The following is a 27,969-nucleotide window of genomic DNA, read 5'->3' as shown; positions in this document are numbered from 1 at the left end:
ATAATAATCAGATGCCAGGTAGAAAAGAAGACAAAAACTATGAGGTTCAGAGGCTCCCACCTATTTTCGAAATCTACGACAACACCGTAAAGTGGAAATAATTGGTCCAATATCAAAACCCGGGGTCCATATCCTGGTCGTCATTCTATGCGGTTTGGTACGTAAGGCTCCAGCGTAGAGACAAGAGCCATCAAAAATAAATCGAAATCGAGAAATCAAAAATAAAGTCGAAATCTTTTTTTTTTTCTGCGTCAGAAAAATTATCCCCTGTCACCCACAGCAATGGGGTAAAGTAGCCCCTCTCGATGAAACCCCGTAATCATTAAAATAAAATTGTTGGTGTGCAAAGTTCCCAATCCCGAAAAAAAAAAAACGTTTTGGCAAAATATAATGCATAAATGAAGACATAATTGCCTTAAAACACCCCCAGTGCCGAGGAGCTAACAAAGACTTAGCGTAGTGTAGTGTTTGATAGCTCCCCGTCATGTGGGGTATTTTAGAGATTTCGAAGCTGAATCACCGAACTGCCCGATTTTTTAACCCTCTGAGATAATCACCTGCTCAGTCATTCTAGTCAACTGAATCACTTGGGTAACGAGCCACCACATCCAACGAGCCATTACATCTAATATAACGGCACGTTGGACGTAATGGCATGGAATCTTTCACTTGCCATAACAAACAAAAAAAAAATCGGGAAGCACGGATCTGCGCGTCTGTCCTTTTTGTGCACGTGCCTCCCGGTTTTCTGTCACGGAACATTACCTGGTTGCCTGCACTCTATCCTTTATCTGGCTGGTAACTATTTCACTTGTCCCTTTAACAGGAGTTGGTCCGTGGTATTTGTATTTTGCATTTTTGAATTGGACTAAACAAAACAAGAAGACAAACAAAAAACAAAAGATTTGCCTTTCTTTTTTGGTTTTTCTTTTTTTCGTTTATACGGGAAACGATCAGACTCTTACGAATCTTAGTCATCGAACAATGAAAAGTAAATCTCGACATTTTTTTTTTTTTTTTAGTTCCTCCTCAAAAGAAAATCTGAGCAGTGACGACAGACAAAGTAGAAGTAGTAGAAGAACACAAACCTCTACTTTGTCTCTCGTCTTTGCGTCGTTTTCCTGTTTCATTTGAGTAAGTCATATGACTCCACATAGCCTTGTGCGCTTGCTAGTTCGCGTTCACCTCAGTGATGGGCAAAGTACCTCAACATTGTACTTGAAGTGAAGTACCAATTATACCTAGCATAGTAGCAAAGTACTTAAAGTACAAAGTCATTTGCAAAGTACTTCGAAGTAGTCATCAAGTACGTTGCAAATTTGGATAGTAACGCTGAACATTTCGTTTGGTACTGATAAAACGTGAGGTAATTATGTCTCCATTGTTATCTTTAGAAAGCTTTTAGCTGGCATTTTTGCCAAATGTGAGCTAGAAAACATGAATGGTTTACAGCTGACTCATTCATTAATATGAACCGCAAAAATATGTTGTGACCAAGCTCTGCGTTTGTATAGGCCTGTTGCACTAACCAGGCGGCGCTGCGATTTCACGACACACGCGCCCAGACACGAATAACTTTCTAGTTCTCGGTCGTGCTGGGACTGATGTGATTTCTCCGTGTAGGACCTTTCTGCCATTTTTACTGATGTGCAGTACTGTGCAAACTAAATCATATGTTAGTCAACAGACATGTGTTTAATGATGCGGAGTATTAGTTAGCTGGAACACGACAGCAATTATGTGTCCTATTCACACGTGAGATTAAAGTTACAGGTATTTTTCCGTTCAGGAGAACGTGAACTTTTACGCACTGAATGGCACGTTCGACATGGTTGCGAACTTGAGCAATGCAGTCAATATCTTGCATCTGCTACTCTCAAAACTGCGCACTAGACATGAAATTGGAGGCATCAGCAGAATTGGATCTTTGTTCTTACTACGGCCTTGAATTCCAGAAAGTCCTTTATCAATCAGTACGAGGTCCCTTGGTGAAATCTTCTTAGTAAGCTGCTGTGCTTTTTGTCTGTTCAAAGATTCATAACGTATGTGTTATTGTAAAACGTGAAAACTCGTTTCGGTCGTCTGTTCTTCCAAAGAATCACGTTCTTTCGCATATTTGGTGCCGAACTTAATCACACCTGCTGTGTGCCAAATGACATGTGAAACGTCTTGTCTGAGTCCTAGATAAAGGTAGCTGGTTTGATGTTTTTTTGGCGCAATAACATCAGATAAAGGTAGCTGGAGTCATTCCATTGAGAATCTTGTAAACATTGATATAGCACGGCGAACAGCACTAATCCAACGGTGGCTGCGACACCTTTCGCATGATTTGTTTGTAAGGCTGTATAGAGACATGTTTATTTCTGTACCTGTGGCTACAACCTAACAAGAATAACTAAATTTTAATACTGCGATGTTTTCGCTCTCGTGCACTTCTTCCCATTCGCAGAAAAATTACGCAGAAATGTACATATGGGAGGCCGCTGAACTATGGGGACTAGTTTGCTCGTCTGTCGCAAGCTGGCTCTGCGAAAAACTCCAGCGCTCCAGCGCAACAGGCCTATTGCGAACTGGTACTTGAGTACTTGAAAGTACCGAACTACAGTACAAAGTACTCAAACTGAAATGTACTTTAAGTAAAGTACAAGTACTGAGAAATGTACTTCCCATCACTAGCTTGACCTCAACATGTTATATTTTGTACCTGTGTGCTAAACCAATACGATCACGATCCTGAACATCTTCGGGACAAGCACATTAGAGGACAGTTCGTTCCCTGTCTCCCATAAAAGTAATACCTCTAATGCGTCTCACTCGTGCTGTCATATTTCATATTTGTTCTTCAATGTTTCCTGACCAATCCAAGTGGTAGAGTGAAAATTTCGATTTTTTTTCTTTAAAATTTTCAACAAAAAATAAATAAAACGAAGTTATTTTTCTAAGGCGTTCAATATTTCCAGAAAATCTGCATGTAACTCCAGCGTACTACACCACGAGAGAAAACTTTGTCACTAGATCACAGACACACCGGTTTTCCTTGCGTAACTAGCGCGTTCGCTATGGCGCTAGATTTTGGGGTTAAAAATGCTTTTTTTTTAGGATACTAATTTGTGATATGTGACTGCAGAGGCTATACGGCATCTTGGTCCGTTATATAGCTTTTGAAACGTGCAGACTTAGCACAGCAGCGTAGCCAGTAAATATCATTTCGTATACGGGAACTTTTCATGGGAGAGGAAAATTTCACCGAACAAGAACCCCGTTTGCACGGAATGAAATTCTTTGGTTGGCAGTTCAGTGCTGTATCGTCGTCGTTTTTGTGTACGCCCTTGTGTTTGCCCCGCACTGAGGGTTTTATCGATTTTAATTATTTCCATTCCTGATTCGCAGCACGAGAATGAGGACAAAAGAAAGACTTATCTAAGGACAAGGAGCGCACGAAATACCACCGGCATACGACGAGACATTGAGTTCCTGCACAGAAAGGACACTTTTTTTTCCATAGTTGTCCACAGTTGCCACACTCGCCTCTCTCTCGGTCGTTGTAATTTCTTAACGCAGTCGTCCTAGGTCTTTCGACGCGACATTCAAAGTACATGCCGTGAGACACAAAAGCATCGTACCACAACCGCCACTAGGCAGACGGCATCAATCACCCCTAACGACGTAACGCTAGCAGTCTCCACGGAACCTCCTAACATCCGTACTTTACGACACCATTACTGCGACAGAAGCTCACTCACTAAGAGGACATGACTCTGCATCCCTAACAAGGTGTGGGTTTCGTGATCGTAATTCCACGCATTAATATATCCGTGTGCTGAGGGGCCTTGGGCACATGAGTATGGAGTTCCAGGTTCTCGGATTTATCCCAAAAAGTCCGCTTTTGGTGTTTTCAGTAACCGAAGAGATTAGCACGAAACGCCATTTCCCAATGACTGGTTCATTGCTTTTTTATTAGAGATGGGACGAATCGGGAATTTTCCGAATCCAGGAAAGATCGTGCGAACCCACGAATCTTAGGAACCTCGAATCTTTCACGGTTTCCTTTCCTACAGCTGGAAGCCCCACATGCTCAACATGGGGCAAAGCGGGGCTAAATGAACCGTTTCATGCATTTTACTCCTTGACTTCGCACGTGCAGTAGGTAAAAGGCATGTTGTTTGAGTAGTCCAACATTCCTCTATCATTTCCAGGAGATTTGTAATTTGATTTAACTTCACATTTGACACACATTCTTGACTTCACATTTGGCTGGCACAACGATAACAGATCTCCTGGAGAACGCCTTGGCATAAAAGGAAGACGGCGGGCTAAAACAATGTTCTGTCAGAGTGCTCTGAAAAGAAGGACGTAAGAATGCCGACGAAGAAAAGATAAATATTTTTGTAACTGGACTGCAGTGAATCACGCGGAAGTCTACGCCAAATAACTGTTAACAGATAAGATTGCCAGGATCAAAACGAACCTCAGCAGCACCATGTACTGAAAGTCGAGTGCAATAGGTGGCGGACGGTATGTGCCTTATCAATGTCCTTTAGTTTCACGAGTCCGTTCAACGCCTTCCGCCTACTCGCCTCGAGATCGAACAGAGTCACCACGGTGCTCCGTGAACTTCCCTTTGTGGGGATGCGCTGCTTGAGCCGGTTCTATAGCGCTGGACATTTCAAAATTTTCAAACCGCTTCAAAATGAGTGAAAAGGAGTTCGTGGAGAACTTTTTCAACTTCTCTAGTTCCCTGCACAAGCGTGCTTCGCAAGGAAGAAAACTACAGAACGTGCGCATGTTCCAGTATGCGGATTCCACTCTGCCTTTGTCATATTTGTCACTGTGGTTCCGTGTGTCAAACAAAATATACCGAGAGCTAAGGTAATTGTTGTAACAGGATTTGAATCAGAAGTATAACAATGTCACAGTTATTTATACAATGGTTTCTGTGCGATCTTGCTTCACAATGTCCAGTTATGATATTCTACTCGCACTAAACACAAGTTGTATCGAATGTATGAATATATAGAACGCGTGGAATATACGTATAACATGGGTGTTTTCAAATGTGTGAATTTCAAGTTCTCACATCATTTCATCTGACCGTATTGTCTTTCACGTACGTCATCACTGGAACACACACATTCAAGGTAAGGCGATATCGCCATCCCCGAACCTTCTTTGTAAGACAGGTGTGTTTTGTGGGGTATGAGGCAAGTGTGCAACGGCGTGTTTCACAATACACCTGCCGCTGGAACCAAAAACTTAGTTTTTATGTACGTAGTTAGTGCCTGGCCAGTAGTACCACAAATACAGTTACCGTAATTCCATCCACACAGGTGTGATCATCTCGTAATATATTTCTGCACCGTGTAACCAGTGCCTGCACAGGAGACAAATCAAACCTCTCCTAGATCGCACGACTTGAATAACCACCGCTGTTACACGACGAAAAAATTAGAGCGAAGGATTTCAATACTTATTGGGCTATTCTGCCCTTATGTTGTGTTCTTGCACACTTGTACAAGATTGTCCAGTCATATAGCCCATTAGACTGGAATGTTGAGGGTTTTTTTTTTTTGTTTTTTTCGCTCCTTTTTGTCTCGATCTAAGATAAAAAGTTAGAGGAAAAAAAACAGCTATATGCGCGACGAATAAGTATTCGAGTAAACAACAGCAAAATGTCGCTTGCAACAAACGAGTGGCAAGGCAGTGTTTCCTTTTGAACGCACACAGGAGATTTTCTTTTCACAACTTGAACATTCCGCATGTGCAGCACTTATTGTAAACTTTCACACCACATCAGCGTTCTTAGTAGCGGTCTAGCGGATGTCAACACACCCGCAATATGTGAGGGACTGACAGCAGCATTACATCCCGAAACTCTGCGATACCCGCGTAGAAAAGCCTGCGCCGGATCCCCATCGGATTGATACCAATGCTTTTCCCTTTGGAGCGGGCGGTAGTTTGCGCCACCTAGCCTAGAACTGACACACTACTTAGATGAAATTACTTCGGATGATGAGAACTATTCACACTGCCGATGTTTGCATTGGAGACGACTACACTAACTCCGCCACCTATACAGTACGCTCTCGAGGCGAATTTTCAGTACACTGTGCTGCTTGGGAAGCAACGGAACAACGAAACCGTTTACGTTGACTTGGTACACGAGTATAAAATCGATCTCAAGAGGAAAAAAAAAAAGATAATCGAAAAAGAGGTAAAAGAGGAAAAAGAGGTAAAAGAGGAAAAAGAAGAAGAGCAGGAACGAAAGCAGCGAATACCAAACAATAACGCAATGCTTGCAAATCCTTGTAACCTTCCTTTAACTTTCGCGCCCACATTCAAGAGAGGGCACGTGACACGAACACAGCCAATCGCGTGGAGCGAACGTCATCTCCTGGTATATAGCGGAAGCAGACGACATTCGTGTGATTCACGTTGGAAATATTGGTCATCTCCGCGATGCTCGCTTGAGTGTGCCTGCATGAAAACGGAGCCCTAAACACGCCGCACCTTATCCCTTGCCTGCGAGAGTTCCACGAAAAAGAGCACCCTGAAGTTCGCCGCTGTGATGTGGGACAACCTTCTCACTAGCAAATGGATGTCGTCCGCCAGACAATTTCGACTAGTGAGCACGCGCCCGCACAAAATTGCGGCGAATAATGAAACTGTGATCAGAAACGGGCCGCTAATTTCCATTCACCAACAAATTCCCATACGAGGTCCGTCAAGCACGGTTGTTGAATATCCTCAAGTCGACACCACCAAAGCCACGCAAGTCAACGTACTTCGTGACAAAAATACGTTTTTTTACGGCCCGTTTCCGCCGCAACAAAGGTCGTTGCCACCTCTGACACGCCTAGCACAACAATGAACAACACTTGCGAGATAACGATTGCAAAACATACACATTACCCACGCCAATCTTCGGAAGACCCTCATGTTGTTGTCATGCCCACGGCTCGATCTACACTGGAAACAACCGAAGCAGCAGCAGCACGGAGTGTCACACACTACCACCGGTGCCATAGGAGCATTACGAATGCGAGACTACCGCGGAGATAGTAAAAGTGTTGTCACGTGACCCGCTGACGGCGATGGAATCCGAGGACCACTCACTGATAAGGAAAACGTCCGCGCGCCCAGCGAGGTAGTAGCAACAACGCGCGCAGCGGCAAAGCGCGAACCTCAGTCCTCGCCGCCTTGGCACCGCGTCAGCGTTAACAAAGTAAAACGGGCGTGTTTGCGCCTCTGAAGAGCTTGAGTCATAAGGGACGAAAACACCACCTATAACTCTACCTGTACACTTGGATACGCGGTCGTTTGGCTGGGACGGAACCATTTCTTCCGCATCCTCAATACAGACACAGGGCAGATTCCAGAGCAACGCGAATGTGAGAGCAATTATTCCACCACATTTTCTTATCATTCCAATCTATTTGCCGTACCGTACACCACGTTTGTGATGGTGACAAATTACATTGGAAGTGATGATGATCAGAGCCGTCGCGAGGCGCGTTTGCGCCCTGGGCAGGGTAGACGTGAAGCACCCCAACCCCCTCCCTCACCGTACAAACTCTGTACAAACAACCTGCAGGGCATGTCGCCCCCCCCCCCCCCCTTCCCTCTCTGATGATGATGATTGGGCAGAAACTACACTGGTTGTGATACACCAAACGGTAGTGATCGCTTTTTATTATTTTATAATTATTTTACTTCGGTAATGCTCCCACGTTTACCTCGATCTCCGATTGGCGCTATTTGGTTGAGTTTATCTTGATGACGGCAATGGACTAGCGAGGTATGATGAAACGAGAGCCACACAGACGAGGCTCACGCACCGCGTCGCGGATACGTCATGAATGTGTCCCCTCTAAGGCCAACCCAATGTTTTGATCGAGGTAAACATGACTACCGAAGTGAAGTAAGTAAACGAGTCCGTTCGACGGACCTCTAGACACTTCCTATTTTAAAAGAAACTTCCCGTAGACCTTCTCCAAGCGACACCCAGCAAAAGCCAGTAGATGTTAGAATACTAAGGGCTACAATGCTTGCAGCCCGAAACTGATGATGATTATGTATAAAATATGTAAAATTGGGCTAATGGAGATGCAATGAACATGCGAGCGACAGTCCTCCTCCGTTGATGCGTCGCGTTCCACGCAAAACTTGAGTCAGGTGGGGGCGTAGCTCAGCTGACATGGTAGAAAAGCACCAGCCATCCCACTCTAGGCTAACCTCCCCTTAACCTCATAATAAACAATCCGACGAATTTATTAGGCTGAATATGAAAGTAATACATGCAAGCGTCCTGGCAACGTACCCTCGAACTTGTGGAAAAGACAAATACTCAGAACGAACAGCGCCAGACGAGGCTAAAAAATTGCTGGTCTTGTCTTGCCGCCGTTCATCCCTTAGAGTTGCCTTTTCTTCAAACTGAGGGACACGTTGCTAACGTCATTTATCACGGGTGTGTTCATCGTACTTGACTGATAATTATATTGGAGTAAGTCTAGCTCCGTCTGATGTAAACATATTGCAGCGTGTCTATCCCGTCAGAGACTGCCCATTTCGATCGCACGGTCCTATATCGCATTACCGAACCAGAGCCAGGAAACGAGGCATATCCCCTTTCGCGGTACCGTAACCGTCGGAAGGTACGTAGACACATGCATGTCACCAGGAAAGGAGGTCTTTTCGGGCGATCAGGTTCCTTCCTCTTGGGCCATAGTACGAAAGAGCAAAGTGAAGAACATGCCCAAGCAGAGAGAAACCCGATGACAAGCCTGTCTCGAACGGGACGACGGCTGTGGTCGGCATCCATTTGCTTGCCTCGCTGTTGTTGCGGATTTGAAATTTTGTTTCAGTGCGTCTATTTTTTCGCTCAGCGCGTGCACCATAGGCACGTCGTGCAACTTGCAGATGGCGCAAAAGCAGCAAAAGCGTCAGTAAATGTAGTGCGCCAGGGATATTCCTACACCAATTCCCCTTTCAAATTTCTGAGGTTACTCAATGCAGCTCGGCTACCAATAGTACGACAGCACACCCATACACATGCAGCCCCACCACCGTCTTTGGAAGCTCTGCAGCCCCACCAGAGGTTAATTTCTGGAGAAATCGCTGTTGTGTGGCAGTAATTATAGTCAAAAAGTTAACTAATACTAGTACGTCGAGGTAAGCGCGACTTGAAGGAACTGTCGTTTCAGCTGGTTTTAAAACTATAGTGTTATTTTATTCCTCCTGGACCGCTCACCTGCATCTTGAGTGTATGCTCAAGATACGTACAAGTCTGATTCATGCTTTGCTTCATCAAGACTGTACGCTCGACAACCACGTATCAAACGAGTGGAAGTTACAGTGGTCGGAGCTATCACGGTACAAGTTCAAATATTATATGAATTGCGCACACCCTAAGTATTGTGTACCCCTCCAGAACAACCCGTTCTAGCATACGCGAGAACATTTCGAAAGAAGTGTAACACGAAGTATGTTTCGTCGCAGACTTCGTGATGCACGATACGCGCTTTTCGATACTGGGGCTTCGTGACACGTCCACAAACTTCGAATCGCAAAGCAGACGACGCTTTCTCCTTCACGTCGTCTGCAAGCTGACAGTGAGCGATGCGGCAAACACTTCTGCTTAGAGCTGCTGCGGATGTAAGTTTGTGAATTATTGTAGTATACATTTGTCGCAAAGCTTTCGCTGGCGCGCTCGAAGGGGCTATCCCGAAATGCCACAGTTAAAATGGCAAAGGCGTCTCACCACTGTCATTACGCCATTCTTCATACTTAAGTTTTGATCTCGAACATCTGGGATTTTAACCGCACATTCGAATACTCACGTGTAATGACACCCTTACATGGCGCATACAAGCATCCGAACGCGGCACAGCTCATTGATCAGCAGGCTATTCCAGCAACCGATTCACAACGAATGGGCGTGAAGCTCTGCCGCAATACGTTTCTTGCCATCCGATTGAAAGCTGTGCCCACAAATGAAAGAAAAAAAAGAAACAAAAAACTGCTTACTGCTTTCAAGGAGTACTTGATCATTCCGGCTACAGTAGATCAAATACGGAAGAAATCATTTATTATGAATATTTCGCTTCCTTCGGCGTATATCTTTGAAGAAGCCCTGGTCTGGATGTTAAAAAACCATTTCACGCGGCCATCTCAGATGAATTCAAAGCGGTTCCTCTTTTAAATGTAAAAGCCGTGCTGAACACTGGGAGGTGGTGGGTTCGAATCCTACCACCGAGTGTGCTGTCCGAGGTTTTCCCTTGGCTTTCCAAAGACTTTCCAGACGAATATCGGCACAGTTCCCCCTGAAGTCGGCCCAGGACGCACACTAACCCCTCTGTCCCCCATTCCTTCCTGCTATGTCCTCTCTCCATCCGTCCACATCTGTACAGCGCTCTTAGTCACAATTGCTTCGCGGCGCTAACGCCCAATCAAAAAATAATAATAACACCCGTTCCCTCTCGAATTCGCTCTTTCCTGAAACAACATCGAGCGGAACAAATTTCCCTCGAATTATTGCATTCGCGGTACCATGTCGTACATTACCGTCTAATTTCTATCGACCTTTGGCGTTTTTCTGCTCGGCTATCATCAGCCCTATCTCATCGCAGTCTTTTTATGTATGTGTGTATACGTGTGCGTGTGCGTCTACTCGTATGTTTCCATAGTTTCCATCGTATATGTTTATATAGCTGAACTGTGCGCGTATCTTGTTTATTTGCTTTCATTTTTGCTCGTCACTCGGCTCCTCCTACGCAACGCCCCCGGATTTTTCGAAGGAAATAAGTTGATTGATTAATTCTGATTTATGTCACATACACCATTCGATGAGGATCCCAACACGAGTCTAGCGAGTTCTACCGATTATCTTATGGAACGGCAGAGTCCTGGATGGGACGTTACCCATACGAATGAGGACACTATACAGAAGGACGGGAGGGCCTCGATATTCCCGCGGTCTCGAAACAAATAGAATGCTCGATTACTTCGTAAGATGACGTGCCGTGTTTAAATATCCTACATCACTATTTAACCACTCAAATTCACGGGTTTTCGATGTCTGTCGTTTTAGCGAATGAATGGACCCCATTTCAGCGGTTGTTAGGCTTAGCAGGGCCCGGACACGACGGAACAGCCTGTTGCTCGTTTATTTCTAGGTTAGGTTAGTCCAAGTTCGGTGTTTGCATTTTCGAGGTACACCCAGAAGGTCAGACTCGGTAAACATCGAAATATGGCAGTCATCGAAAAAGCCAGACAGCGTCGGGATTTGCACTCCACGTCTGTCGTGTTGTTTTTGTCTGTTTCTATGTTCTAGCTTCAGAACAGAACAATTACTTTCCATCATGTTCCAACAGACTTGGTCTATAGCTTTTCAGCTGCGTTTCGTGCAAAACCAGTGAAATACGTATTCACGGCTTCCGTCCGCAACTGAAGGGCAGCGTCGCCATTGTTTGTCTCCTTTGAACATCGGGACACAATGATGGATATATCAACCACACACGACACTGAGGTTACCAGCTCCACGATGTATACAAATAGTCCTTGTGTTTGAAATCTGCAAGTACGTAATCCATTTCTTGGGCCGTTTATTACACTGTCGTCGTGAGAGCAGAGGTTTCGTTGTAGCATGTGCAGCACGTACATACGCAAGGAAATAGCACGTTCACACTGTGCACGCGCTGCTTATCGAGTAAAGGGGAGGATCTTCCGGGCCCGAGGGGACTTTAGTTCTGTATAGAGTACGCAATCGCTTTACGCGCTACATTTAATTAATCGCGGTAATTTAATTCCTCGTAATTAATTAACGCGCAGCTCCGCCAGTGACTCTATCGTCACGATTCAAATAATTTCACAAAGCTAAAGTCGAAAAGAAAAGCCCGCTTGGCCCTCTTCCCCCAGCGATACGAAATGTGAAGTGTCGGTGTATGCAGACAGTGATATATGACGCCTTTGATACATCGACAGAAGGGCGATCAATCATGCTCCTATCGTGACATTTGGAGCAGCCGTAATAATTTACCAACCGCGTATGGTGAGTCGTCCTCGTTGCTTATCAAAATTCACATTTTCCCTCATCGAGGTCCTCATCGTAAAAATGCAACACTGTGTATAAGGCCTGGTTCTTGAAGTGCAGCTCGGGAGATTTTTTTTTAGACCCGTATTAGCGCCGCGCAGAAACCGTGGCTATGACCGGCGTACAAACGTGGGCAGATAGAGGGAGGGAAGGAGAGGGGTTAGTATATGCGCGTCCTGGGCCGACTTTAGGGGAACTGTGCCGACATTCGTCCTGAACGTCTTCTCGTGAAAGAATTGAATGTTTGTTTGCTCTTTGAACAACATCGTCGCGTACCATTTATTCCCAAAAAAACGTCCGCCGTAAAACCCTTTATTTTCACCACCTTAGTTTTTCGCGAACCTTGCACAGGGTACCTAAACGCATTCGCGGCCACTAAATTTCGCGAATTCAGGTGCACCAGTGCATGGTCGAGCGTTTAAAAACATCCGTTCGTTGGTGGTAGCCAAGGCTGTGCTGAAGGCGGAGGTAGTGGGTTCGAGTCCTAACCAACCGCTTGTGCTGTCTAATGTTTTACCTGCGTTTTACGACGAACTTTTCAAACGAATGTGGGCGTAGTTCCCCTTGAAGTCGGTCCAGGACGCATAATAAAACCCCTCCCTTCTACTCCTTGCTGCTGTCCTCTCACCATCTGTCTATGCCTGTACGCCGCTCATAGCCACGGTTGCATCGCGGCGCTAACGCGGACTAAAAAAATCAGGTGCCAAAATTCATCGTTTAATTGGCCGTCCTGATAGGTAAGATATCGCCCTCGGCACATCTAATCAAAGTGACTTTCCACATCCTTTAGCTGCAGAACTGGTCTTAACAGCACAACTGGCTGGGAAGAAACAGCAGTTTGCAATTTTAGCATGGTTTTTCAAGTGTCAAGTCTTGTTAGACATTTTCGCGAGCCCTTAAAATTCACAAATTTTCCAAATCGCAACATTCGCGGAATTTTAGGGCAATAAAGGTTTTACAGCGAGGGAAACGGTACAACGCCAGCAAAGTGGGAATACCGAAGGCCTGACGCGGTGTAAACAAGGTTAAAGATGTTCAAGCAGCATTATTCCAAGTCCGCCCACGTTTAACGAGTGTTTGCGTATGCGCATCCTCGAGTGCAAAGTTTCACAAATGCCTTCCGTTACCGAGATTGCGTTACGTTTGCGGAAGTGATACGTGCAATTTGTGCGTTCTACACGGTAGCAGCACAGGTGCATCGCAGGAATAACCCAACAGCAAAGTTGCGGCTGTTCAGAGCGGCAGAACATATTTTTGTCCATTGATTCTCTTCCCAACATTTAATCCACTTTATTTCACACTGCGGTTTATCCTTACACAAAAAGAGCTTTTCATCGGTGATTTCGATTAAAGACTTCCGAGTAAAGTACGTACACGGGCAGCGCCTTCTTTATTGCTCTAATAGTAATAAAGGAGTAAGTAAAGAGTAACAAAGGAGGCGCTGACACGGGTTACTTCATAACGAAAAAAGCCTGAGCTATATGGGCGAAGACTCAAAAAAAGACACGACACAGTCCCGGTTACCGAGATCAACGGTCCCTTAACTTTAATTTAACGCTTAACTCTGCCTCACTCAAGGGAGTTGTTGTCACTGAAACATTCATCACGTCACCAACTAACGTTTGTAAAAAAAAAAAAGAATTGAGTGTTAACTTTAACTAAAGTTTCAGCAACCCTTGATCTCTGTTCAAAGTTGACTAGCGTTGGTGAAACCAGTCCACAACCGCTCAAAGCAGCAAAGAGTTTTAATTGCACGAGTGACACAAACATATGTGCACACTGTAAGAGAAAAAGAGAGGGACAAATGAGAGGGAAATGTCGTTTATGTCTTCGCCCACACGGTACGCAATATTTCCGTAATTTTACTGTACAAGTGACTGCTAACTCTGTTGCCCGCCATACGGTCGTAACCTATATATGCTGCACAAAATCTGTTTGGTGTGCACGTTGCGCAGTTACGGACTGGGGGGGAGCCAGACGGAGGTCGGCTTGCTATTCCAAAAAAAAAATGGAAAGAAAAGAAAAGAAGAAGAAACAAAGGGGGATGTAGAAAAAAAAAGGAAGACAAAGAAGAAAAGAAAAGGGGAAGACAAAGAAGACTGGGCTTTCGAGTTTAGTATATCCCTTTAATGTAAGTAGCTCTCTTTTCGCTCATGGAAGCTGTGCAGTGTGCACTCCACACGAATTTTTTTGCAACAACTACCTTATGCCGGCAATACAGTTAGCAGTCACTTTTGTGTAAAATTATGGATTCCTTTTTACAGTGCTGCGGCCACTTGCGCACGTCGAAGCGACGCGCGCAAGTGGCCGTGACAGTGCATAGCACACGCTTTCATCAACCAGCTCGCCTGCATCAATGCTATATTATCGTATACGAGTTACTTCATTCACGGCGTAGATGACTTCTATTTCTTCATATATTACTGCGGACGAAGTGGAAACAGAGATTTCAATTCTTCATTTGATTGACGAGCTTAACGTACCAAGCACCCTGCATTTCGTGCAACTTTAAATTAGATTTACCTTAATGTTTGAGGTGCTCTACGCCATTGCCTACAAGAAGGAATTCGGGATGTTTCAGCCGAAAGAAAAGGTACCGTGCTGTTTCGTCTGACATTACATTAAAATCAATAACACCCAGGGGGGGGGGGGGGGGGACGAAAACAGACGAACAACAGCACATAGCACTGACTGACAAACCAACTACGCTTGGTTGTTTTAATTTTTAATGTTATAATACTTTAATATTCCAATGGTTTGTCCCAATTCCAACGCGGGAAACTGATGAGACTCTACCACTTCTTTGGGTACAACAATTACACGAAGGGAAAAAAAAATGCTGACTGACATTTCACTTCCACAGAGGTTTCGATACACACCATACCGATCGCAGTACAACGAAAAATTATTGCCTGCCGGGGTTAGAGCACTGCAGAGACGATGACAGTAAAGTTCACTGAGAACAGCAGGGACATCAGACGCATCCGTTGCAGCAGTTTCTATAATGTGTACCTATACGTAGCCATGGCAACCTCGAACAGCCTGAAACATCTGGGTCTAGTCGTTAGCGACATCACGGGTGTGTTGGAAACCCCAGAAACCCTACCTTATGGCGTACCCTGGCGACCAAAGTGACAAACTGCCAGCCGTGCCACCTCGTCTGTTTGTGAGTTTCAATCTCAGAACAGTTACTTTTCACAATGCCAGCGTTTGTAATGCTTGGCCGAGAAACGGCCTATAAAGTATAGAAAGGGCTGTAAGGATCGCCTACCGACACTGCTCACATTTCACCCAACGCTCGATACAGCGCCTGACAACAGAATCAAGCAGAATCTCGCATCTTCTCTGTCTCTGACTCGATAGGTGCTTGGGAGCACGCTGATGAGTCTACTCTCAACACATTTTCCGTTGGAGACAACCACAAGCTGACATCGCAAAGTAAATCTCGTAAAACAATGCGAGTTCACTAATTGAAATGCGGCTCGCTTCAAGCCGAAGTGACGCGTCAGTCGCGTCCACGCACACTGACTCACAATGCTACACAAACCCGAGTTACAGGCACCTGGTACATACAGAAGACAGCTCGCCGCGACTTTGCAACGCGTCGCTTCACGCGCATACATCAAACATTTTCCTGCATTCCACCTGCTTGCAAACGCGGCTAGCCGTTGAACGCAACCTGGGGTCTCCTCCCGAAAGTAGCGCCATTCGGTTAAATGGCGTCTGCGAGGAAAACACAAACTGTCTTACCCGTAATCTGTTCCAAATCTCCTTGTAGAGTCGATCGGATCCCATGTGTGCTTTTAGTCTGCCGCATATTCCGACACCGCCCGCAAATGGATTGCAGACGACACACAGACGGCAGCAGACGACTGCCGTCGTGCCACTTCTGCTGCGTTCGCCCACGACGCGTTGTTCGTCGGAGCACCACGCCAAGAGCGGCCTTCACGTGTATTGCCAGACCCATGTGGTGTATACGAATGCGTCACGTGATTCGTATCGCTCACAGGTGAGGAATTTCGTACGCAGACGACGTCGCTTCTTTGAACATAAAAAGAAAGTGACGCGTCATTTTAATGCGTTTGATTTTTGCTGATCTGCGCATGACGCGATCTTGGGAACTAACTTACAAAGAAGTGGTTAATTAATTACGCTGAGAGTAACTTTTAGCGGTAATTAGCTTCAGTAGCTAGTTACTTTATTGTAGAATCGCATGCTCTTCGGCCACAATCTACTTTTTTTCTCTCCACTACCTGACGTTTTAGATTTCCTTGTTGCAGATTTAGACAGCCTTGTTGCGGCATCGGATGAATTTGAAGGGCGGAACGAAAGTATAGCGTAAGCGCACAACAGGGTGTGCGCAGATACACCCATGCCGCATTCGCACACGGAACTTCGAGTGGCGCAAAACGACACATGCATGCGAACTAGACTGGTAGGAAAGTCGTGGATATTAAACACCTGCCTAGAAAACTGTCAAACAAAACAAATGCACAGCGACGCAAGCTTCCGTACATTAGAATAGGCTAACCCGATGTCAACGTGGTGGTCTCCGGAGCGACTGGTACCGCTAGGGGCTCTACCGGTGCAGAAAACGGAAGAGAAATGGGCATCTATCCATTCAGGACTTGGTTTCGCACGTACACATATAAAGTCCGCCAATCACAGCAGCCAGCCAAGATGTCAGCCAAACGCGCAGACGATTTTGAAACACAGGCTTTCCGTGGCTCGCTGAAAGCAACGTCGTGATTTAATTGTTACGTCACGTCGCTCAAGCGATTAGGCTTTGTCTCCAGGTGGTGCTGATTCGGGGAATGCCGCTTGTGTGAATGCACGGTATATGGGATATACAAACAATGTCCATGAGGTCAACTGAGGTTAAGGCAGCAGAAGAGAAAGATGTAATACAAACGACTATTGAAAGTAGTGGTCATAGTTATAGCTGTTCGTCGACGTGAACGGTCTACGATCACAGCAACGAAAGGTCTGAATACGGAAAACGAATACTGCCGCTGAGGCAGTGTAGCGACGACAGGGTTTCTGTGGCTACCAGCTGCAGCCCATGTGGCTCATGGCGGTTTTGTCTCCGTAGCTACGGTCACCGAAAACACGTCGTGATGCGGGCTAAGCCGACGCCACCTAGATACAGAAGGCCTGCTTATTGCCTCCTCTCCCTCCGTCGATACGTGAACATATAAAGTCAGAATTCGTCGGCTACTGCTGCAATTCCCCGTTCTGCGAATTCTTTGAACTCGCAAGAACTCGCAAAATGATTGCACTTAACTTGGAACCTGTATACTTGAACCTGTTGACAAAAAGGGCAACGCGCTTTCCAGAAAATCAGTCTTGAGAAAGATATGGGACCGTTTTGCGTTTTATTTTAAAGTTTTCCCATTTAGTACGCGGGGACGTTCAGTCATTACTCGCAGACGATGGTGGTTCGTCTCCATGACTACGACCGCTGACAACGTTCGTAATTGGCTACGGCCGTAGAAAACACGATCCTGATTGGCTGACTCTTAATTGTTCCGTCACATCGACGAGTGAGCTGGCTTTCTCTATCTAAGTGGTGTTGGCTAAGCGGCTAAGGGCTTTGTTTACCCTAGGTGGCGTTGCAGGGGACCTGATAGACGTCACGTGCTTCGTAACACCAATAGAAATGGTCAAGGTTCGCGTCATTGCTCGGAGTAGCAGTGTGCGCTCTCAGGTACGCACCTACTTGCGAACAGTACTTTTTTAATAAGGTAATCTATTAAAGGTAATTTATTTTGCGTGCAGTACAATGCGTACGTTATAAGATCAACCAACAATATTCACTCGTTGTACACTAAAACGTACTGTACACCAATAACGGTGTAGACCGTAGAGCAACGAACAAACTAGCATGCATTTGCTTAGCAGTTGGCATGGGAAAAACATTCCACAGGGACGCACAGCTGGGCTCGTTTCTCTCTTCGTGATAGGAAAAACAGTGCCACGACGTAACGAACAAAACATCTGCGAGAACAGTGTGCGCACTATATTAGAGCACGAAGAGAAAATGGAACACAATCACCGCTGATTTTTTATCCTAATTTGGAAGACAAGCTAAAGTATATGTAGTTCACGCGATTCGAGGTAATTCGAGCACGTATTGACGTATTATACGAGGGTGGTTCCATAAGTTTCCGGCCCGACCAACTTTTAATAGTCATAGAGACGAAACAAGTGTATCACTTTTCGACATAGTCACCCTTAACTTCAATGCACTTTTGACACCTTTCAACCAGCATTCTTATACCCTTGAAAGAATAGTCCGAAGTTTTGTCCGCAAAATGCTGTTAAACTGCCTCTTGCACCTCACAATCGTTTTGAAATCCTCCGTCCTCTGAGATCCGTCTTCAAGTTTGAGAACAGGAACACTCGGTGCCAAGTCTGGACTGTAGGCTGGGTGGTGGATTTCTTCGAAGCCGCACTCCTTCAGTGCAGCCTTGACAACAGAAGCCGTGTGGATAGGGGCATTGTCCTGGAGCAACCGGACACCTCGACTCAACCTGCCGCGCCTCTTTTCCTTGATGGCGTCTCGCAGTCGGTGCAGGAGTGAAGCATAATAAGTCGCATTCACTGTGGTGTTCCTCTCTTTGAAGTCGATGAGGAGGATCCCGTGGCAATCCCAAAATATTGTTGCCATGATCTTCTTTGTTGATTGTGTGACCTTGGCTTTTCATGGGGGTGCTTCTCCTGGTTGGCGCCATTCCATCGACTCCTTTTTCGAAAGGGGATCATAGTATTGCACCATAGTCTCATCCCCTGTGACAATTGACTTCAATATTTCTTCTTCGTTCTCTTGACAGAGCTCCAAAAACTCTTTGGCACGTACGACGCGCTGTTAATTGCTATTGAACTGACGAGAGGAGTCGTGGCACCCATCTCGCACTGACCTTTTTCATGTAAAGGCCCTCGCCGATGATGCGAAAAGCGGTTGTTCTGGAAAGCCCCAGCCTTTCTGAGATTTCCTTCACCTTCAGATGCCTGTCGCTCAGCACTTGTTCCTCGACTAAGAGACAATTTTTCTTGTGTCACCACTTCCACTGGACGACCATCGCGTGGATCATCTTCAATGGACTCTCGCCCCAGTTGAAACTGCTTAGCCCAGTCTTTTACCGTTGTGTACGTCGGAGAGGCTTCCCTGTACACGTTGTCCAGTCGCGCTTTAATTTCTTTAGTTGAAAGTCCCTCTTTTGTCAAGAATTTTATCACAGTGCGGTACTCGATTTTTTCCATTTTAACTAAAGAGTGCACCCTGGCTGTTTGAAATGCCGCTCTCCAACCGACAAAAGCATGGAGAGGGTTGAGGGTGGTGCTCCGGCCCTCCAATGGATGGCGCCAGGCGTCCTTAATCGCATTTTCAAATTCGCGCGCATTTTCTTCCTCGGGCCGGAAACTTATGGAACCACCCTCGTACATCGTAACATTACCCGTAACTAGGAAGGCTGATGGATTCCAAACAATAGTAGTTCTGCCGAGAAGGGATCTCCATGGCACAGCTCCAACCTGAAGGTCGCTTCCCGGCAGATAACGGATGTAGTACTACTTCTGCACACTTCAGAGCTCTGAAATCGAGGCTTGCCTCGTGTCCCGTGGTACACTTTCGGATTTGGCGCACTTTCTTTCAAAATAAAACTCTGTAGGAAACAATTGCGATGGGTGATTCTGTAAACGCTCTACGACTTTCCACTTCGCATCTCGGCCCTAAGACGAATAATTAAAAAGCTAGCTAATTAACTACGGCAAACTAATAAATAAGCCACCATGAAAACATACAAGCGACTAGAACACGGGACTCCTCACAATATTCTGCGGTTTTCGTTATCTTATGAGTTATGTTGCACCGTATTTCTCTTTTCTTTTTTAACCTGGTGCACATTAGCTGAGACACCTTGTACATAAATTTGGAAGAAACATGGATTCGATTAGACGTTTCAATATAGACTTCCGTACTCGATTCGGAAATGAAATCGAATGTATAATACAGTATAGCTAACTAATGGCACCATGTATTACTTTTTTTTTTTCTTGTCGTTAACATTTTTTATGTCATCTGTGGTGCTAGGATTGGGAAGACTTTCTGAACGGTCATGCGTACAGATGTGAGCGGGTGAGGTTATTATCCGCGTGATGTCCTGGTACTTGAAGTTTTTGTTTAAATATTCCAGGCCGGAAGACGCCGGCATACACGCATGGCACGTACGTATGGCGCATGGTACGTTCAGTAAAGGAAGCTTTAAGGAGGACACTGAAAAGAAGCGAGCTGAATTTCCAGGAGTTACAGACGGTCCTCACTGAGGTTGAGGCGATCATCAACTCGCGGCGGTTGACTCAGCTGTCGGAAGATCTAGAAGACACTCAGGCTCTTTCGCCATCGCATCTATTTGCTAGGGAAGAGGTTGACAGCGCTACCACCGTTGAATTCCTGTCGCGTAGCATCAGCACCCTCTGATCCGGCAGGAGTACTGGAGTCAAGGGAAAGGCTCCTGAACGTCTACTGGAAGAAATGGTCCGCAGAATATTTGCTGCAGCTACGATCTGTCAACCTCAGTCGCCGAACGGCCCCCGTCCATATCCAGCAACACGACCTAGTGTTGCTTGCAGATCAACGGACGCCCCGAATGCTATGGAAGCTTGCACGTGTGGAGCAAGTGCATTCTGGCAGTGACAATCGGGTCCGGTCATGCACTCTGAAAACGTCCAGCGGGGCAACCATTCGCAGGCCGGTCCAACTTCTGCATCAGCTGGAGCTCATACAGTATGTTCTTCCGCGAGAGACGTAAAATATGGTGCGCCGAGATTCCAGTGCGCGTTAAAGAACCCCTAGGTGGACAAAATTAGTTCACAGACTGACTGGCGTCACTCATAATCTTCGTGACGTAAAGCCACCAATTATTAATATTTTTTATACAGGGTGATCGACGGCGGATTGTAGGACTTTCGGCAATTACATTCAAGAAATTTTTGCGGCCATTTAAGAAGACTTTGGGCAATTTTTAATTGAGGGAAATTTATTTATTTTTTCAATTTAACTTTGAAAATTGCCAAGCGAACCTCACTTCTTTTTTTTTTTTTACAGAAATATGGAGTCCTTCACGAATAACCGCAGACCCAAGAAAAGCTATAGACAGTATCGCAACAGAAATAGTCGAAAAAAAAAATTAGTAAGAATTCCGCTTTAGCCCAGCCCGCTTGATTGTCGCAAAGATCGCACGGAAGATGCGGGGAGAGTAGGAAGTGTTCCCGCCTCTTGTTTTACCCCTCTTTCCCCTGCTTTGACCTTGATACTGGTGACAACCGCCTTATCACAAAGAAAACAAAACAACCGTCTTGTCACAAAGAAGGCGGGGACACTTCCTCCTATAGACGTACATTTCGAGTGCGCTTCTTTGCGAAAATCAAGCAGGCGGGGCTAAAGCGGCATTTTTACCAATTTTTTTTTTCGACTATTTCGGTTGCGATACTGTGCATAGTTTTTGTTGGGCCTGTGGTTATACGTGGAGGACTTCATATTTCTGTAAAAAAGAAAGTGAGGTTCGCTTGGCAATTTTCGAAGTTCAATTGACAAAAATAAATTTCCCGCAATTCAAAATTGTCCAAAGCCTTTCTCAATGGTGGCAAAAGTTTCCAGAAGGCCAGTTAGCAAGGCAAGTCGCCAGTTAGAATTTTTTATCACTTTAGGTGAAACACCCTGTATTCCATTGCACGCATACAACTTTGGCTCACAATCAATATTCGGTTACTGGTATTTACTGCAAACATCAATCAAAGTACATTAAAATATTTGTTAAATGGGACACAAGAGGTAAATTATGAATTTATTATGTCTGCAAGACTTACTTCCTAATGAGCACATTAGTATGTTAATTATGCAAATATAATACGTATATCATACAGCCCTAGGCTTTACGTAGCGAGGCAATTAGAAAGAAGTGATCACCACATAAGTCAGAATTGAACTCTCTCATTTGGAGCCATGGATGTGCAGCTAATTCGTGTGTATCATGTAGTCATCAAACATTCAATGTCTAACACATAACATAAAATCCTATTCTTGGCAAACACTTTAGAAACTGCTGCTTCGCGTTATGAATATGCTTCTTCAACAACATCCTAAGTCCTAATTAGCAGACTCATAGTGAATGTGCTGTTCAATACCAGTACTGTAACCGATTACCACTATGAAGTTTAGTTTTGAAAATGAGCAACTGTAATTGTAATGTAATTACATTTTGTCTGTAATTTGAATCTGAGGGGCAGTCACTTTTGGCAGTGGCTTAAACAGAACCTTGTGCTTTATCTAAATTATCAACATCTAGTATCTGTAGTCATTCTGTGGGAAGCATCATGAAATCTGGATGTTTTAAACGTACACAGTAAGTAGTAACTCGTGATTAATTCATTTACATTTTATGAGTGCTGGTAATTGTGACAGAATTATATTTTAGCTCCAATAACTTATCCTGCAACTTAATTACAATATTTGAGTACCATTCTCCAGCTCTGTATAATAGCACGACCACAAACACATTTGCGCACTAGACGCGTGAGGATGTGCGTTCTTCACATTAATTAGAAATAAACCAAATTTAATTATTAGTCACATCTAGAGGAAATACAAAATAGAATGTCGGGTAGAAGGCAATGCCACACATGTCCCATGTTTTGGGGCCACTGAAGGCTGGCATGTGATTTGAAGATGACAAAAGCACGATTCATGCAGTGGGAACATGCCGACGTGAACATGAAATGAATTTGTGCAGAGAAGGCACATGAGTACTTGTTTTTCGCTGCAGCAAGGCCGTACCACGGGACGGAGATCATGCGGAAAATTTGTATGTGTAAATGGCATACTACACAAATGTAGTGTGTATGTGGTGTAATGTAGTGTAATGTAGATATGTATAGATGTCATGTATGGGTAATAAATAGCTCCTAGAAAAAAAAAAAGTCAGGCGTTACTTTATGAACAACCCCTGAAAAGTAAGTACTGCAAAATACTCTGAATGCATAAGACATCAGCACAAAATTTGAAGTAGAACAGCAGTATGATGCGAGTTTTTTTTAATATGATTTCATGCCATATAATTCATGCCTGAGAAACGACAAGCTCAAGCCTGGGGAAGTCCAATTCTGCAGGAGGGCGATATGAAAAACCTGAGGTTGAAACCAGAATGAACGACTTGCAGACTAACAAGGTGGACACACACATGAAATTGCACTTGTACTTTCTCAAGTACTCTATGCAATCCTAAAATATAAAATCTATAGGACCATCATCTAAACGAAGTAACTGAAATATGGTGAGCCAATGGCAAGCATGGCACAGGGTGCTTCTTCCACTTTTGAGTGGAGCTTTGTTGCATAATTGTCACACACATTTTATGGCTACATGTTACACACTCTATTAATAATTAAAAATACAGAAGCACAATAACTACTAAAAAACCTGATGCTCGGAACACAATTCATAAGGTGATTTGCGACCATGAATGCCATAAGGCAGTGGCTGAAAATGTCTAGGAAATTTCTAGCTGTCGCAAAAAAAGGAAAAGCATCAACATGCTATTGTCAACGTCCTTTAGTAGAAACTTGCCTTTCCCGCTTTTCTCTGAACTGTGTCCTTTGCGGGTGCTCGTGGGCAATATTAACTGGTGTGTTTTGGTGAATATTTGCTGGTTTGAGCTGTCGTCTGCGTTGTCCTTATTTGTTAGTTTCCCAAGTACAGGCTGTGTTTTCCATGCCTCAACATCCCCACCACGATTTACACCATATCACTCGCCAGCAGTGGCATAGCCATTTTCGCGTAGCTTAGGAAAAATTATTTCGGAAGGGGTTCTATGGGGACTTTACATGGGGGAGGAAAACTTCACCCTCGTTTCCCACCCCAAACGGGGGGATGAACCTCGAACCCCACCCCCATCTTGTGCACTGTGACCGTGCACCGAACCCTTTATCCGTAGCGCGGAGTTTATCATCTCTTTCTCTAGCCATTGTGTATATTCTATTGCGGTACCAATTTAGTTGCTCCACAGTACCAATCAGTACAATTCGTAGAACGGTAGAAAAAGAGACGATGAGCGAGTATTCGATCGAGAGATCGAACCTACGGAGTGCTTCGGTCATATCATTTCTTTCTAAGAAACGATGTTTGTTCTCAATCTCCGTGCAAGCCTTCTGTGGGCATCTTGGTGAAGCATATCTACATTTCTATCATCATCCGTGACCAACACGTCAAACATCTGAACTGTGGGACGATCGCCGAAAATCGACGCGACCGGTTTACCGATTGAACTTTGTCAGTTGTGCTCCTTGACGACGGTGCAGCAAACTTGAAAACAAATGATCTGCAAGGTATGCAGTCAAAAGCTCGAGTAATGTGAACTTTTATACACTTCCATTTGTACTTTTCGGCTCCAGATTAAACAAACGTCGCACGGGAGGTCAAAACTAACTTTTCCGTCCGTGCATCACACAGTCGCCAGCCGAAAACATTAGGCTTACATAATGCACGCAAGGATTCATGTTACGCTTGCAACGAACTAGATAGACGGCAGAGCTTACCTTTGTATTTCCTAAGGCGACACGCACACATAAATTCGCTGATCATGAAGCATTGCACAAAATCCACGGCACCGGGAACAGCACAAGGAGAAAGTTCTGAGTTCAAAATTTTTTTTCGCGCTCGTCACGACATCGGACTACAAAAACGCATCGGACAGTTCACCTGGCTGCGTATTGCGCATGCGCCACGGTGACTGTCACGTGGTTTAAAGCACTCACGTGCTGTGTCGTTTCCTGTGCCGCGATTCTCGATGTGTGTTTTGGTATTTTCTTGTCCCTTTGTCGTTTTTTTTCGTAGTTTTTTTTTTTTTCATCTTACATTGGCAGGAACAAGTGAGCTGTAAAGTAAGCTTTTCCCACTTCATGCGTCTTTTAGGCGAATTCGGCTCGCAGGCCCGAGAGCCCGAGATGCGCACCCAAAAGATTACTAGCCAAACTGCACGACTACACATGAAATACACGGGACATTTTAGCGAAAGAAAGTGACTGTCATCACGGTCTCTGCATGGAATGGAAAGTACGCTGTGCAGAATATATCCACTGTGCACGTGCCACAGGACGATATCTCGACATTCTGATTTACTAATCCAATATTATTCCAAACAAATGAAAAAATCCACAAGCCTGTTCGAGGTATACAGAGACCTTCTGTATCTCAAGAAAATCCTCGGTGCCCGATCCATGGATTATCAAAATCAGGAGGCCATAAAATTCTTGGATGGTACATGACCACCACTTCTTATGGTCATATGCATTTCAGTGTGTAACGATTTCCTCTTCCCCCTTTTTTATTATTTGTGTACAACATAAACACCTAACAACACCTAACAAGAACGAAAGGATAGTTTGCGAAAGTGTAAAGAATGAAACCTTTGCATTCTATACTTCAAACACTTCTCTCTGCGCTTAGCACACAATAATTTCAGATTATCCAAATGTTCTGTTGTCAATGGCACAAGTGACCTGGCATATGGCAACAGGAAGTGTATCCAAGACAACGAACAGACATGTTCTCATAGGAGAGCTTGGAGAATGTCATATTTGTCCCTGCTATTCATTGTTTCTGGTTACGCATCCTGTTGTTAAGTTATTAATTTCTCGAGCAAATTCTTTTTTTGGTTGTAGGGGAATAATATGCAGGACATGGCAAGGCAAGGGCACGTGCAAAACTGGAGGGCAGTACCTCTCCATGTTCGCTTTGTGGAAGCCTCTCAGTAGATGTCTGCCTGCAGCGTAAGCAGCAGTTCTGGTGGAACGGAACAGTTCAGCCACATGTGTGCACATCGATTCCTATGTCACCCTGGGGGGGGAACTGCTTCCGAAAATACAGAGAGCCATGTTTGAAAAGTCATACCTAGGTCGAAAAGACATTTCGATAGCATCCCAGTTTCGAAAGTGGATGCGAACTACAACAATTTGAAGCTGATGACAGGAACAAGCTCTGACTCTCGAGCCCATACCTTTCGGTCATAGTTAGATATTACCCCGGTGGTTACTCCCTGCCAGCTACTTTCCGAAGATAACATACCAGGCCCTAGACCGGATTCACATAACAAGCGCTCGCACAGTATCACCATTCAAGAGGCGCTTGCACTACGCCCATCGTGTCTTGCGTGTGTCTCAGTCACACTGATATTCACACAGACGTATAACATTGAGATGAAACTTAAAAACAATAAAACGCAACGTGAAATGTCAACACGTTATATTACTCTCCCACCTTGCCTCCTGGTCTTGTCGTTGTACCCATCACTGAAGAAAATAATAAATGGCTCAATGATTCACCGACTTGGAAGTGATTCGAGCCAATGTGACAAGATGAATGAGTGCTGAACAAAGCATTAATACGGTCAAGCTCATGGAAATGACATCATCAAATGAGAGCTGCCACATGAAGTGACCACCAGAGGTGCGCCATCAGTGGCATAAACACTGGAAGAAGTGCACGCATCAACAAGGACTACAGTACTTCGGAAGCGACAAGACCCGCTAGATGTCGAGTCTGGTCACTCACTCCCAGAACTCCCTGTAATTAAACTATCTGTCCTTGCCTGCTATAACTTACCTGGCACAGTTGCATGGGAGCAACAGAAACAGGGATTTTCCCAGCACCCCACCCCATAAAAAAAAAAAAAAAGCAAGCAGAAAGGACAAAAACTCTACAAGAGCAGCAGATATGGGCGTCACCCCCCTCCGCCCAATGAAAATCTTGAGAATATCCCTGACTGAAATACTTTGAGTAACAAGGCATGCAGAAGACATGCAGAATGATCTCCATAACGAACCCTTACTGGGGTAGAAACACAAACACGAGTCTCAAGAGCCACTCGTGTTTGTGCGTTTCCACCTTAGTCTCAGGGGTTCGTTATGGAGATCAGGTATCACAAGCTCTCCTGCTTTTTAGACACTCTTTATGCAGAATGTGCTTGCCATTGACCATGTAATATTATTACTGTAAGGGGTACAGTTTGAAAATGTAACTAAGTACAGTGAACCCTCGTTATTATGACAGTGGTCGTCCCCGAAAATTTTGGTCATAATGCGGAATTGTCATATTAACGGGGGGCATTTTCAGAGGTTTCACTGCATTGTTCCCCAGGAGTGTGGTTGTAAAGCGCGTACGTCAGATTATGGGGGGTCATATTAACGAGGGTTCGCTGTAGTCGATCTTGGATTGGATTGGAAAAGAAAGAAAAACAGTAGTCGATCGTATTGGATGCTTTCCACAAATAAACTGCACAATGTTTGTCAACAGTGCCTAATTGGTCCCCAATCATAATCATAAAATGGAGTTGTCTTCCTGTTCATATAGAGGGATATATTACATTAGAAACTCGTTGATGAAACCAGATAGCTTTACTTTCAAGGAAAGCAGAGCAGTTGATTCTGGCAGTGCTGGTCCAGGCCAACCTCTTGGGAGGACAGGAAGGCCTCCCTTTGACAAAAATATGCAAATACTACAATTACAAAACCCGGGTCAGATATTGCAATAAAATTGCAACGAGTGTATTAAATAAATCTATTCGCAATTAGTGAATGCGGAGAGATTACCACAAGGGCAATAAAGGTAGGGTAAGAGATACAATTCATACTATCATGCAGAGAGAGAGGGGGGGGGGGGGGGGGGGGGGCATCATCGCCTTCCTGTTGTTGCCTGGTCATGGCCATCTTGACCCTACTCGAAAACACTTATGGCAGTTAACTATTTACAACAATCTGTACCCCACTGGATCCAGACAGATTTTTTGTATTGTGTGACACGACACTGTTCTAGTTGATGCTCTCTTCAA

At 44.8% G+C, this 27,969-nt stretch overlaps 2 protein-coding genes and 1 long non-coding RNA gene across 10 annotated transcripts in view; 2 read left to right on the top strand and 1 right to left on the bottom strand.

The window, feature by feature from the left end:
- Window positions 1–24,855, bottom strand: part of LOC135388367 (FERM domain-containing protein 4B-like) — a 78,649-nt gene extending 53,794 nt beyond the window's left edge. The window contains exon 1 of one of the 4 annotated variants that reach the window (XM_064617890.1): window positions 24,680–24,855. Coding sequence is in view for 3 of the 4 variants with exons in the window: in XM_064617887.1 (XP_064473957.1) it covers window positions 6,910–7,023 (114 nt within the window). In the remaining variant the exon portion in view is untranslated. Of the gene's footprint in view, window positions 1–6,909; window positions 7,156–15,838; window positions 16,017–24,679 lie in introns of those variants that run through there. The other 3 variants (XM_064617891.1, XM_064617887.1, XM_064617889.1) reach the window with 3 other exon arrangements.
- Window positions 1–27,969, top strand: part of LOC135388372 (uncharacterized) — a 123,166-nt gene that overhangs the window by 445 nt on the left and 94,752 nt on the right. Inside the window, exons 2-3 of one of the 5 annotated variants that reach the window (XR_010421338.1) lie at window positions 17,695–17,795; window positions 20,284–21,223. The exons of 1 other annotated variant lie outside the window; for it this stretch is intronic. The gene's annotated coding sequence lies outside the window, so the exon portion shown is untranslated. Of the gene's footprint in view, window positions 1–7,182; window positions 7,389–15,627; window positions 16,098–17,694; window positions 17,796–20,283; window positions 21,224–27,969 lie in introns of those variants that run through there. 3 more of the 5 variants (XR_010421341.1, XR_010421340.1, XR_010421339.1) reach the window with 3 other exon arrangements.
- LOC135388373 (uncharacterized) lies at window positions 21,286–26,461 on the top strand. Its single transcript, XR_010421342.1, has 2 exons — window positions 21,286–25,024; window positions 25,805–26,461. It is a non-coding gene; the product is annotated as an uncharacterized LOC135388373 (long non-coding RNA).

Source organism: Ornithodoros turicata, chromosome 3 (assembly GCF_037126465.1).
Source record: "Ornithodoros turicata isolate Travis chromosome 3, ASM3712646v1, whole genome shotgun sequence".
Taxonomy (NCBI): domain Eukaryota; kingdom Metazoa; phylum Arthropoda; class Arachnida; order Ixodida; family Argasidae; genus Ornithodoros; species Ornithodoros turicata.
This window is presented reverse-complemented; position numbering and strand designations above follow the sequence as displayed.